The sequence below is a fragment of the Electrophorus electricus genome, chromosome 19, assembly GCF_013358815.1.
Source record: "Electrophorus electricus isolate fEleEle1 chromosome 19, fEleEle1.pri, whole genome shotgun sequence".
Classification (NCBI taxonomy): Eukaryota; Metazoa; Chordata; class Actinopteri; order Gymnotiformes; family Gymnotidae; genus Electrophorus; species Electrophorus electricus.
The window spans coordinates 6,413,631-6,425,555 of record NC_049553.1 but is presented as its reverse complement, the minus strand read 5'-3'; the positions used below and the strand labels follow the sequence as shown (position 1 = coordinate 6,425,555).

At 42.1% G+C, this 11,925-nt stretch overlaps 3 protein-coding genes across 3 annotated transcripts; 1 reads left to right on the top strand and 2 right to left on the bottom strand.

Annotated features, from left to right (window-relative positions):
* Positions 1 to 262: 262 nt before the first annotated feature.
* On the bottom strand, positions 263 to 1,128 carry gpha2 (glycoprotein hormone subunit alpha 2). Its single transcript, XM_027013998.2, has 3 exons — positions 1,011 to 1,128; positions 730 to 914; positions 263 to 367 (listed from the first exon to the last, which is right to left on the bottom strand). Exons 1-3 carry the CDS (start codon positions 1,126 to 1,128, stop codon positions 263 to 265), a joined length of 408 nt encoding a protein of 135 aa, XP_026869799.2.
* A 7,353-nt stretch (positions 1,129 to 8,481) lies between these two features.
* Positions 8,482 to 9,587, bottom strand: LOC113579810 (membrane-anchored junction protein). The gene is made up of 5 exons (XM_027013997.1): positions 9,487 to 9,587; positions 9,097 to 9,145; positions 8,941 to 9,016; positions 8,637 to 8,759; positions 8,482 to 8,561 (listed from the first exon to the last, which is right to left on the bottom strand). Exons 1-5 carry the CDS (start codon positions 9,585 to 9,587, stop codon positions 8,482 to 8,484), a joined length of 429 nt encoding a protein of 142 aa, XP_026869798.1.
* Positions 9,588 to 10,118: 531 nt separating this feature from the next.
* zgc:101765 (uncharacterized protein LOC450036 homolog) lies at positions 10,119 to 11,589 on the top strand. Its single transcript, XM_027014007.2, has one exon. The coding sequence runs from the start codon at positions 10,607 to 10,609 to the stop codon at positions 11,471 to 11,473; it is 867 nt and encodes a 288-aa protein (XP_026869808.2). The 5' UTR covers positions 10,119 to 10,606; the 3' UTR covers positions 11,474 to 11,589.
* Positions 11,590 to 11,925: the final 336 nt, after the last annotated feature.

Below are 11,925 nucleotides of genomic sequence, written 5' to 3'. Positions count from 1 at the left end.
ATATTTGACATGCTTGAGTGGGTTCAGATGTGTTTGTAATAAGCTGCTCTTAGCAGTGCATGTTCCCCTCTCTCTCTCTCTCTCTCTCTCTCTCTCTCTCTCTCTCTCTCTCTCTCTCTCTCTCTCTCTCTCTCTCTCTCTCTCTCTCTCTCTCTCTCTCTCTCTCTCTCTCTCTCTCTCTCTCTCTCTCTCTCTCTCTCTCTCTCTCTCTGAAGCATGCCCTGTGATGCAAAGCAGACTCAGCCATTGTTGCTATGGAGGCCTAGTAACGGGACTTGCGGCACATGTCACAGCGACAAGCCTGTGCTGTCAGGATCTCAATGTCATCATAGTGATAGTCTCGGGGGCATTCCATGCGAACTTTGACCTGTGGGAAGACAGAAGTAACCTGTGATGTCATAGGTTTACTGTGAAACGTATATAGGGTTTAAACTATGTAGCTGCATGCCTGTGTGGAGCTGCATGGGTGCTGAATGAACACCTCTAGTGCTGAATTAACTTGTACTGTTTATTAGACTCCAGATGGACTCGTATGAAAGCTGTAGGCGTTAATTCAACATTGGGCATTTTGCAGTGTGGGTGGCATAATTACGACAGGAACCTTGATATCTCTGTGCGACTGTGATGCAGATCGCGTCGCTGTATTTTTTCACTGCATAGGTTATAGCTGGCTCGGTATGAGCACGGCGGGAGAGCAGTCAGAGCGCGTACAGCGTCGTGTCAAGGTACCTTCGCCACCTGCCTGATGGTGCAGCAGCGCGAGGCGGAGGTGATGCTGCGGGTGAAGTTGGAGGCCAGCAGGACGGAGTACCGGGAAGGGAAGGTGATGGACTCGCAGTAACCCACGCAGGCGAACACTGTGCGGCTCCCCTGACACGTCCCTCGACGGTCACTCCTGATGGTCACGTTAAACGCTGTGAGAGGGAGAGAAGGAGAGAATGACATCAACATCGTCTCTCTGACGCTCTGTGTTGGGCCAGGTGTGTGTGTGTGTGTGTGTGTGTACATACGGTACAGGTGGCAACCTGGACGCAGTACATCGAGACTCCAGCTGAACGGCGTCACCAACAACAGAAGCATTACGGGCAGCGGGATCATGAATGGGTCAGAGGTCACACGCCGCGCCATGGAAACAGTAGCCTGCACTGGGCACAAATGGAACATGTGCACACTCCTAATAATCCATACGAACCTACTGTATTTGGCGGCTTTTTTTTTTTTTGTGCACGTGAGAAGTCGATTTCTGAACTTTTTATATCTGGGCCTTTCCTGACTTACGTGGACAGCACAGACAAACATCACGGTGTGTTTGGATATAACAAGGCTAAGAGTTCAGCCAGTTCTGAGTGTGAACCCTTTTACCAGTCATTATCTTCCATCTTCCAGCCAAATCCTCTTCAGCTGTACATCAGCCTGGATTTCTGACAGGATTTCAATGAGCTTGTAACGACTGCAGCAGTTTACGTGTTGGGCTTTAAGAGTGAAGCCCCCTTAGGTCAACATCTTTGAGAATACTGACAAAGCAGGTGTTATTCTCCAGCCTGACACTCATTCTGCCTTGCTTTTGGGCTCTTATAGTATATTGAGCAAATGTCTCATGGTTGTGACACGGAAATGGAACTAACACACTGATTCTAAAATACTAATATAAGGCTTTTTTTTTTTGTATTTACTATTGTAAGTGTCTTTTGGGATACAATGTGTCACATATCCCTCTTCTTCCCAGTTTTCCAACATTTCAGAATTGGGCCGATTGTTGTCTTGAGACACTACTAAAGGGTGTCAGATTTCACTGTCATTTAGGCCATTCTCCCCTTCAAATGGTACAAGGGTTTCCATGTAGTGAGATGTGTTGCTTGGTTTGAATCACTCAAATCCCTGACAGTACTGACTTTAAATTTCTTCAGAGTACTATTCACCCAGAAAATTTTAATGAACATGAATCACATATTGAACCAATATCAGCAATATTAAAAAGTCACCCTGGTCTCCCAATAAGCTTTTACACACACACACACACACACACACACACACACACACACACACACACACACACACACATTGCCATATATAGATAGATATCAAGCCATGTGACTAGTTACATGATGCAATAAATAAGTAAATAAGCAAATCCAGAATGACAATAAAATAAACATGAAAAATTGTTTTCAGTGTGGCAAAGCCATGCAAGATTTTACTACTACTCATTCTAATAGTCCTTTAGCATGAAAACTGTTTTCATGCATTTGGACAAATTGAAATGAAAAGCATACACAGGAATATAATAATACATACATCATGAGCTGAACCTTTGACTAATAAAAGTCAGCAGGCTATAAGTAACAAGATTTCAGTTTACCTGTTGGTGTGGCTCTTGGGCGATCCAGGTGTGTACAGGTGAGCGGGGAGTGAAAATCAAACGAGTATGTGTGTACACGCACGCTCCAAGCACTCTGTCTGTCTACTATATAAGTGGCACAGGTAAAATTTGGCCTTCGGTTTTCCACCTAGTCACGCCCACTTACTATCCTTTATTCAGATTCGTTGTGTGTATATGTGTAATAAAGCCCTTCTTCATGCCAGTGTCCACTGACTGCACTACATCACTTTCCTCCAACCTGCCCGGCTTGTGATCCAGCAGCTTTTATGTCTAGGGCAAGGACTGAATAATCAGTATTTCCATGTTTTGGTGTCCCACTAGAATTTTATTCTTCACATGTATGAGGCCCCATGTGTAGGCGCAAGTGTGAGTGTGTGGCTGTTAAGAGGCTTCATGTCAGTCTGGTGTCTAAGCAGGGATGACCATATCCGGTGTTTTAGAGCAGGGAACTCACCAAACTGGACTTATGCCCACCAACACTAACCTAAAACAGAGACTCTGCATGTAAGCTCAAGTGTGTGTGCATGTCTGCGCATAGTTGGAAGGCTCCATGTCACGTGTTAAACTGCGTTACACACCCAAGAGTCAGAGCTTTACTCTTTTAAGTTGGTTCTTTTCTTTCTCATGACTTGTCTTTTCCATAACTCATATCATTCTAATCTACAGAAGGAAGAAAGGTTAGACAAGGTCACGAAAGGTAACTCTGAGTCTTAAGAATTTGTATATGGGTGTTGCCCAGCAAGTAGAATAGCATCAAACTCTCCAGTCTAGTGTTTCAGTGTAAACCAATGTGTTACACTTTCAAAGGTTTAGATATCACAAGGTTTATGTCGACTATTTATGGATAAAAGATTGATGAACTTAATGTGCCTGTGAATGTTCTGCACATATTAACTACTGATCCTTAAGTACACTTCACTGAAAAACTCAAAGGAAATTCCTGCAGTGAGTGCCCTAAATAAAGAAGAAATCTCTTACACATTTACACACACACACACACACACACACACACACACGCGCGCACATGCACACGCACACACACACACACAGAGACAAAAGCCCCTGAAATAGAAAGTTACCTAAAATGGAATGAGTGCAATTTTGCCACCTCTCAAGATTTATTCACAAAAGTGATGGTTTCTGGTGGCAATAGCATTTCAAAATAAGTATTTCTGCATGAATGCTATAATCTTTGTGAACTAAATCTAAGATAATCTTATTATTTGCAGATACTGACCTATATTACTTCTATTGAGATGCTAAACAAAGACAAGGTATCTGGAGTCTGGAGACAGTGTGTTTTCCTTTTGACAATGATTTAGAACTGCCTGTTTAGGACCACCAGTTTTTACTTGTGTATTATCGCATCATTATCGCCTTATAATTATCAGAGAAACTGTCTCCTTTCTGAGGAGTTTACAGAGAACATGACTTACAGGGTGAAAAAAACAATATGTGACTTACACCACAGTACATTTTAGAGGGGAAAAAATGTTGTCATACTCTCCTTTGTCGTCATGGCACCAGTAATACCAGCTTAAAGTGGAAGCGGACGCATTAATATCTTTTTCATGTTCTTGTGTTTCCAGGTTACAGTGTTTCAAAACCATTTGAAAATACAAAACAACAGAGGCAAGTCTGGCTCCGGGGACTTGAGTCATGCACCCAAAATTAGCACACTTTGAACACTGAATCTAATTGTTCTATACTGTAGGCTGTAATAATGTTGGTTGAAGGCTGTTGTCAGGTAAACGTGTGAGCGGTAGGAAGGGCTGACACAGGGGAGCGAGTGCATAAGACCTAAGCACACTTAGCACAGCCGATGACTTCATTGAGTGTTCCATCAGGCACGTTTGTAAGCTATGCTGCAACACACACACGCGTGCACGCATACACACACACACAGACACACACACATACAAACACACACACACATACTCACACTTACAGTTAGGCTTACTAAGAGAGTGACAGGTAACAAGTGGAATTTCCAACTCAGAGACATGTTTACTGAAAAATACATATCTAAAGAAACATGAAAAAATTTATTTAATAAGGTTGAAATGTAAATCTGTTACACAGATTCTGAACTGAAAACAAATGTTTTGTTCTATTTAAAAGAATGCACATTTAAATAATCTTGGCAGCATATCTTAAAATGTGACATAGTTCCAGCACTGGTAATTCTTGAATGCAAAAATCAGTGTAGTGAATGATATGTCAAAGCAGCTGGAAACATAGTTTTGTTATGGTACCAGTCTCAGTAGTTCCTGCTGAAGAGCAGGGAGAGAGAAACCAATGCACTGCTGCAAGAAACCAACATGACAAAGAAAATCATCACACTTGCCACCATTTAAAAAAAAACAACACTTCAGAAAGCTCATTGTACTCATTCTTCAGCACTGCAGTGGATCACGGGAACTACTGGACCCATCTGGCCTGCTACTGATGTCCTGTAAGTTTACTCACCTGGCCAGTCTAGTGAGGAGACCAGGCTTTTCTCTCACTGTGGAATTGGAGTTGGACGTCTCAGGGGCTTCCTGCTTATCTACTCAAGAGTCCATTTCCATCCACAACATTTGGATTTCTATGTGTATGCTACAGGAATGACTGCAGAAAGCAATGGTATGAGAGTGGAGGGGATGTTTTTGTTGAATACGTGACTCACCTCCACATGCTTGGGTTTTGGCACCTGGTGCAGGCTGGAAAGGCATCTCTGAATCAGCATGTAACTGTGAGAGAAAGAGTGTGTGTGGGAGCATGTGTTTGTGTGTGTGTGGGGTGGGGGGTGGGGGGCAGAGAAAACAACAGAAATGATGGATGTTTTGGCTCTTAACTCTATCATGGTTTAAATAAAAGCAAAATGTGGCCATTGTCTTATTTTTATCAGTTTCTATAATTAACATAATGGAGCTAGTTATGCCACATGAGTGGGTAATGTGTCAGGTTGTTTGCCCTATGGGTGCAATAAAGCACGATTAAGCACTGAGCCAGGCAGACAAGGTTGCTGGATAAATGATAAACAGGGCTGCATGCACTTTCTTTCAAAGACACATATAGACACAGACCTTACTGCAACAAAGAATCCCTTCTGCACTGTCAGCCACGGAAGGGGTCTCTCTGAGAGAGAGAGAGAGAGAGAGAGAGAGAGAGAGAGAGAGAGAGAGAGAGAGAGAGAGAGAAAGAGAGAGAGAGAGAGATTTTCTTTTAGTTGATGCATTCAATCACTGTTTCCATTTCTAGCACATTTAACATGAACACAAAAGGCCTGTTTATGTCTGCAGGTTGATCAGCCTGAGGCCATCCCGAGCACCTGAAGAAGACTGTCTATTTTGTACCTGGCAGGAAGGAGGACTGTGTGAATGGCAATTACTAATGTTTCTAACAGAACAAGCCTACAGCTGCATTCACCCTTTAAGCTCTTCCCTTGCCCCGATACAAAACCGAAGTGAATTAATAGAGTTTGTCATAATTCTCTTTCGTTGGTTTCTCAATTTGCCCCTTTTGGGGCCAGGATGTTTTTGTAACAGCGCTCTGATTGTGTTGGGGCTGCTGAGCTGAGTGATGATCTGAGTGAGCTGGTGCTGCACGCTCAGCCTCCTCCACTCGACTGTTTCATTAGTGCAGCCTCACAGCTGAGCACTGCACACACTCACCCCATGGGACAGATAAGTCACCGCTCATGCAAACGCCACTCTGAGCTCGATCTGCCTGCTGTCTGCCTACAATGAAGTCTGTGTTCTTAGCATCAAAGTGATTGACAGTAGTTATGTAATTATGGTTACACTTCAATATCCAAGAGAATATCGTTGGTGTCTTTTTGAAAGAGACAAAAGTGATCTGACACAAATAAAATAGGTACTGCTTCAGTTGTTAAGAGATTTTTCTTTACAATATAGGGCCCCGTCTTCAGCAGGCAATAGGAACAACTCAAATTCTGAGCTGGGTGAAGTGGAACTTTAGGAAGTGTGTGATGATTAATTTGTTTCTTCTCAGCCATTCATGTTGTCTCATAACTGTAAAATAGCTGCTCTAAGAACATCTGCATCATTATTTCAGCGCTGAAAAGGCTACTGGAAAAAGGGTTTGAGGACTGTGAGTTTGAAGTCTTTCTTACCCCCGTATTTTAATACATTAGGTAAGGTTGAAGTTAGTTATAACTTCTTACATGTAGCTTATTACAATGTTAAGCTTCAACATAAAATATGCCAGTTCTCTAATCGCATCCATCTCCTTCCATAAAGTATCATGAATATCAAGAAAATCATTCTGTAACACATGGTAACTGCTGACCGTGTCCAGCATGCATTTTGTTTGCAGCTGCTGGTGACATTATCAAATTATTATGCTGCATTTACACATTGTGCTGAGTTGTGCTGTGTTCTGCTGAGTTCAGACCATAGGTTTAGACCATAGGATTAGACATGGTCCTTGGAGATCTTAGCATAACCACTTATATCACCTCTAAAACGTGTGTAATGCGAGGTACGCAGGACACAAAGGGACCAAAACACTCGGCCCAAGGTCAGGAAGATGCCATTATGTTGTCTCATTGCAGGCAACAGACTTTTCTCACCCTCAAAGCCATTGCCACATAGCCATTAAAAAAAATCTATGACAGTGTTAAAAAAACCCAAAACAAAACCCCACAACCACATTAGTCTTTCCAAAACACCAATGTTGTTTGTCCAGCTATTATGAAACGTGGTAAACAAGTAAGCAGGAATAGTTAGGTAGTACATTGTTTGTTAATTATCAAAATATTAGCAATAAGAACAAGGCAATAATCACCTCAGCACTCTAAAAAATCAGATATTTTAATGATGTGCTGTGAGGATTCAGACCCAGACTGTGCTGGGTGAAGTGGAATAGTGCAGCGGTGTTTTGCTGAGTCACAACATTCACACCCTAACAAAAGTAAATATCACTGTATTAATGTAGGCCAATGCAGACCAGTTGTTAGCAAGTCACACCAACTGATGTGCTGTATAATAGCAAGTTAGTTTAAATATTACTGCAGTATATCATCTCTGTTTATATTGTGCAGTCCTATCAATAAGCTGTCAGTGGCCTTTGCAAAATAACATAGGGTAAAAACAAACAGAAATGTAAGAGAATAAAAACAAATGCTCACAGTGTATTTGACTGCAGTTTAAAGACCCTGAGCAGTTGTATCAACAAATTCATTAATTCATTTAACACACGCCTTTATGGGAAGCAAACAACATAAGGAATTTCCAAACATGGGGTTTGTTCAGGGCTGTCACCACTCAATGAGCACTCACTACTTTACCCTATATTTATTTCTGTTTAACCAGTGAAAAATGGAGACACTGGAGCACAATGAAGGTGTGCCAAGGCTGAAGGTGTGCCGGAGAAAATGTTGTAACAGAAATGGCTTTTGTTAGGAGAAGAAAAGTGTAGAAAGGTGACATAGACGGTCCACGGTGGTGTGACATACACGGTCCACATTTTCAACACTTACATGTGGTTGCCCTGGCTTACAGTGCCCTCTTGTGGTTCCTCTGTTCTCTTGCGCTTTGGCTCACTTGCAAAGCCAGTAGGTGGTGGACCGGTCAATATATTCTCTCTACTCTATGGGGTGAAATATAGCCATTTCAAATGTTGAGGCCATACACATGAAAAAGAACAAAAACAATCACATACCATTAAATAAATTAGATTCAGTAAAGAAAAAACCTGAAATTAAACTACCGAAGTTAATAATGTTAGCATTTTAGAACAGATTATATTTTTAGACCAAGGTATAAATCTTAAGCAGCATGACATAAATGTATATCACACTTGTATTTATGCACAATAAAAAGCAGTTACATGTACATTACATGTCTCTGGAGATGTAGAGTCCAGAGCTCTACATGCCTCTACTGATTTTTTTTCTCCACAGTGCAGAGCCAAACTGTCAGGGTTTATTTAAATTCTGCATTTTCTGTGAAAGCTCTGTAGATTTCACAGAAAAGCAGGTGGTCATGTGTAATCTCTCTGACATCTAGCTAACTGAACTATACTGAGGTTGTCGAGAGGATGTAACTGTATGGGCGTAAGTGTTAAGTGTGAAATGGATCTGGAATACGGGCTGCTTAAAACACACTTGTGTCACAGACGTGCCTTAGATGATTAAAACTACTCACTGGTGGGATCCATTCGTTCGCACGGTTCACTGAAAAACGAGCAGATGCACAAGATAATTAACACAAATCACTGTGCTGTGTGTATTCTACGGACACGTGCTCACCAGTGTGCGGAGGGACTTTCTCAGTTGCCTCTACATAGAGTGTAATGAGGTAAGGGTAAGCAAAAAGTTTCACGTGACCCCTCCTGAAGCTCAGCTCAGACACTCGCTTCCATCGGCTCTTATCTGGAAGCAGGGTACTGATCAGAACAGCTCAGAGGAACAGAAATACAACTGTTTCTTAGGTTTTAGCTAGACTCTAACAGATGACGGCAATGCACCCTTTACAGGGTAGTAGAAATAAAACAGCACAATTCCTCCACTGTAAGAGGTACAGAGGTAAAGGGTAGGACTTTAAAAAGCATACAGGGGAAGATGCTGAAATGCTGTGTGGTGAAGGGCTGAAGACTGCTCAGGCTCATCAGTACAACTCGTACTGCATGCTGTAAGACAACGATGCACAAAATAGAGTTTTCAAAACTGTTACTGATAATGGCAGATGTGACTATGTTCTCTCCATTACCTCCAGTTCCTCATTGACAAACGACCTATCCAGCATCTCTTCTTCTCCACTATAAAAGGATCATACTTATTTTAAACATGGCAGCCTCTGTGTTGGGGCCCTGCTCTATGGAGCACGAGCTAGTTCATTTGAGGACTATAAAGCAATTTGATTCTTCATCTCATGTGAGCTGCATTTTTTTTTAGAAAAAAAAGTAAAAATAATAATCACTTCATAATATTGTTTGCTTTTTTGGTGGTAAAAATCACTGATTGGTCTTTTAAACATCCATGGGTATGCTCTCAGAAGGTTAAAAAAGGTAGTATTGTTTTATAAATGTATAGGTAGCTAACTACATTTCTGCTAATTTTATGAAATAAAAATGGAGACTGGTTTTATGTCTTCTCTTGCCTCTTTTTGCTCCCTCGCCTTATCTTGAACTTGAAGACATGGTGGCCAACCTGAAAGAATCTAGTTTCAGGTAAAGGGAATGAGAACGCCTGAAGCGGCATACTCTTCAACTAATGACCTGCTGCGAAGAAAGAAACTGGAGTTACCAGTCATAAAAACTTTAATGAGGGCCCTGAAACCTTTAAGATTACCACAGCTAGCTAGCTATGTAGTTACCCATCTAGCTATCTTAGGAATGGCCTATAACTCCTTGTTGTTAACGCTTCTCTGCAATGTTCATCATAAAGTCTTTAAATGAAGCACTCGTAGCTAACAAGTGACAGAATCCAATAACATTTTTTTTTGTTAAAATGGCATAGTAAAACAATGTAAAAGTTCTAAAAGTAACATATACAGTAAGTAGTCAAGTACCGGAGTCCAATTTGTGACAGCCAAGTGAGGCAGCAAAACATTTAAAGAGCCGTTAAAGCCGTTACGCACACAGACATTCCCGCCTCTAGTTTCTCTCACTGCCATCTGATTGGTCAATGGTTCACATACCGTCACTGGCGGAAGTTCTGCTATGGTAACGAACACCAACGTTCCGCCTGTATTGTCCTCACATGATCAAGGTAAGACTACGCATGGCTGTACAACATAAACACATTTTGGAATATTTTTGTATTCGGTCGTGTAAAAATGTAAACATAACGAACTATTAACGATGTAAAACGTGGCCCGTGAACTCTAGTTTGGTTTCCACGAGTTGGTCGGTTTGAATGTTGAAGTTCTATTGTGATACTTGGGGGCTTTTGATAAATTGGTGTGAGTCTTATTAGCTAGCCTAGCTAACGTAGCTAGTCAGCTAGCTAATGGGCTCTGTCTAACCTTGATAACGCTGAGTAGTCTATGCTGTCTAACTATTTATCCCAATGTGCTTTCTCCTTCGCTGTAGCTCTTGGTTTTGCATGCAGTGTCATGCAAAAAAGCTAACTTTTCTCCCCGTATCTGGCTAGTTTCTCTCACTTAAGTTTACGTTACTTGCTTGCTATTTTATCTTTACCCCCATGAGGACTAATTTTAACCATATGTTCATCAAATCAGATTTGGGCCGTTCTTTGGTCAAACGCCTCGCTTCCCAATGGCGGACAACAGTTCTTCTGTCCTGCTCAACACCGGGGCACGGATGCCTCTGCTAGGTTTGGGTACATACCGTCTGCAAGGTACTGAGGACACCTACCGAGCTATGGATGCCGCATTGACAGCAGGTTACCGAGCATTTGATACGGCAGCAGTCTACCGCAATGAGGCGGACATTGGTCGGGCTCTTCGCATCCTGCTGCCTAAACATAGGCTTTCCCGGGGAGATGTGTTCATAACCAGCAAGCTGAGTCCCAAGGACCAGGGCTGCAAAGCCAGGGATGGCTGTATGAGGAGTCTCGAACAGCTGGGGCTGGACTACATTGACCTGTATCTTATCCACTGGCCTGGTACACAGGGTTTGCATGTGGAGGATAAGCAAAACACAGGCAACCGCTCCCAGAGCTGGGAAACCCTGGAGGAATTCCATGCTGAGGGAAAGTTCTGTGCTATCGGAGTGTCAAATTACACCACAAGACATATGCAGGAGCTCCTGAGGGGCTGCAGAGTCTTTCCAGCGGTCCTCCAGGTGGAGTTCCACCCCAGGCTGGCCCAGAGGGAGCTCCGAGTGTTGTGTGAGGAGAGTGGAGTGAGTTTCCAGGCCTACTCCTCCCTGGGGACTGGGGTACTCCTCTCTGATCCTGTTGTTCAAGAGGTGGCAGCAAGGTGTGAAAGAACTCCATCTCAGGTTCTTCTCAGGTGGGCTGTGCAGCAGAATGTGCCCGTGCTGCCAAAATCACGCCAGCCTAGTCGCGTGCAGGAGAACGGGCGACTGTTTGACTTTGAGCTCAGTGACAGCGACATGGTTCAACTTTCTGCTCTGGACTGTGGGCAGAGGTTCTGCTGGGACCCCACACTGGTGGTTTAGAACACCTCCAGACACTCTTCAGTGACAGAAACAGTATCCTGGATGATAACACTTTTGTAGGTCAGCTGCTTTAGCTGAATATTGATTGTTGAATAAATTGTTGGTTTATGAGTTTATTTCAAATGGTCTGCCTTTTTAGATAGAAATATAAGAAAATTGTCAGAGGTATCAAATTCAACAACAAACAAAATTCTGATAATGTTTCTTAAACTCAGTGCTTTTAATAAGACTCCCATTAATATGGCAATACTTTATCACTATAGTTCTAATTAAAAGACAACAATTCAATTTGAAAACTAATTTGCATATATCTCATCCATATTCACTTACATTCAGCTGGTAGGAATTAAATTCTATTTAGTTAAAATATGTTTAGGAATCTTATTTAAGTCTATATTGTCATTAATGAGATTACATTTACATTTAGCTGATGCTAAATGTATGACGTTTAT

Coding starts and splice junctions, on each gene's coding strand:
- gpha2 (XM_027013998.2), bottom strand. CDS start 1,128: ATGGCGCGGCGTGTGACCTCTGACCCATTCATGATCCCGCTGCCCGTA. Junction 915..1,010: donor TCCAGGTTGCCACCTGTACC/GTATGTACACAC, acceptor TCCCTCTCACAG/CGTTTAACGTGACCATCAGG. Junction 368..729: donor CCATCAGGCAGGTGGCGAAG/GTACCTTGACAC, acceptor GTCTTCCCACAG/GTCAAAGTTCGCATGGAATG.
- LOC113579810 (XM_027013997.1), bottom strand. CDS start 9,587: ATGCCGCTTCAGGCGTTCTCATTCCCTTTACCTGAAACTAGATTCTTT. Junction 9,017..9,096: donor TTGTCAATGAGGAACTGGAG/GTAATGGAGAGA, acceptor GTTGTCTTACAG/CATGCAGTACGAGTTGTACT. Junction 8,760..8,940: donor GCATTTCAGCATCTTCCCCT/GTATGCTTTTTA, acceptor CCCTGCTTCCAG/ATAAGAGCCGATGGAAGCGA.
- zgc:101765 (XM_027014007.2), top strand. CDS start 10,607: ATGGCGGACAACAGTTCTTCTGTCCTGCTCAACACCGGGGCACGGATG.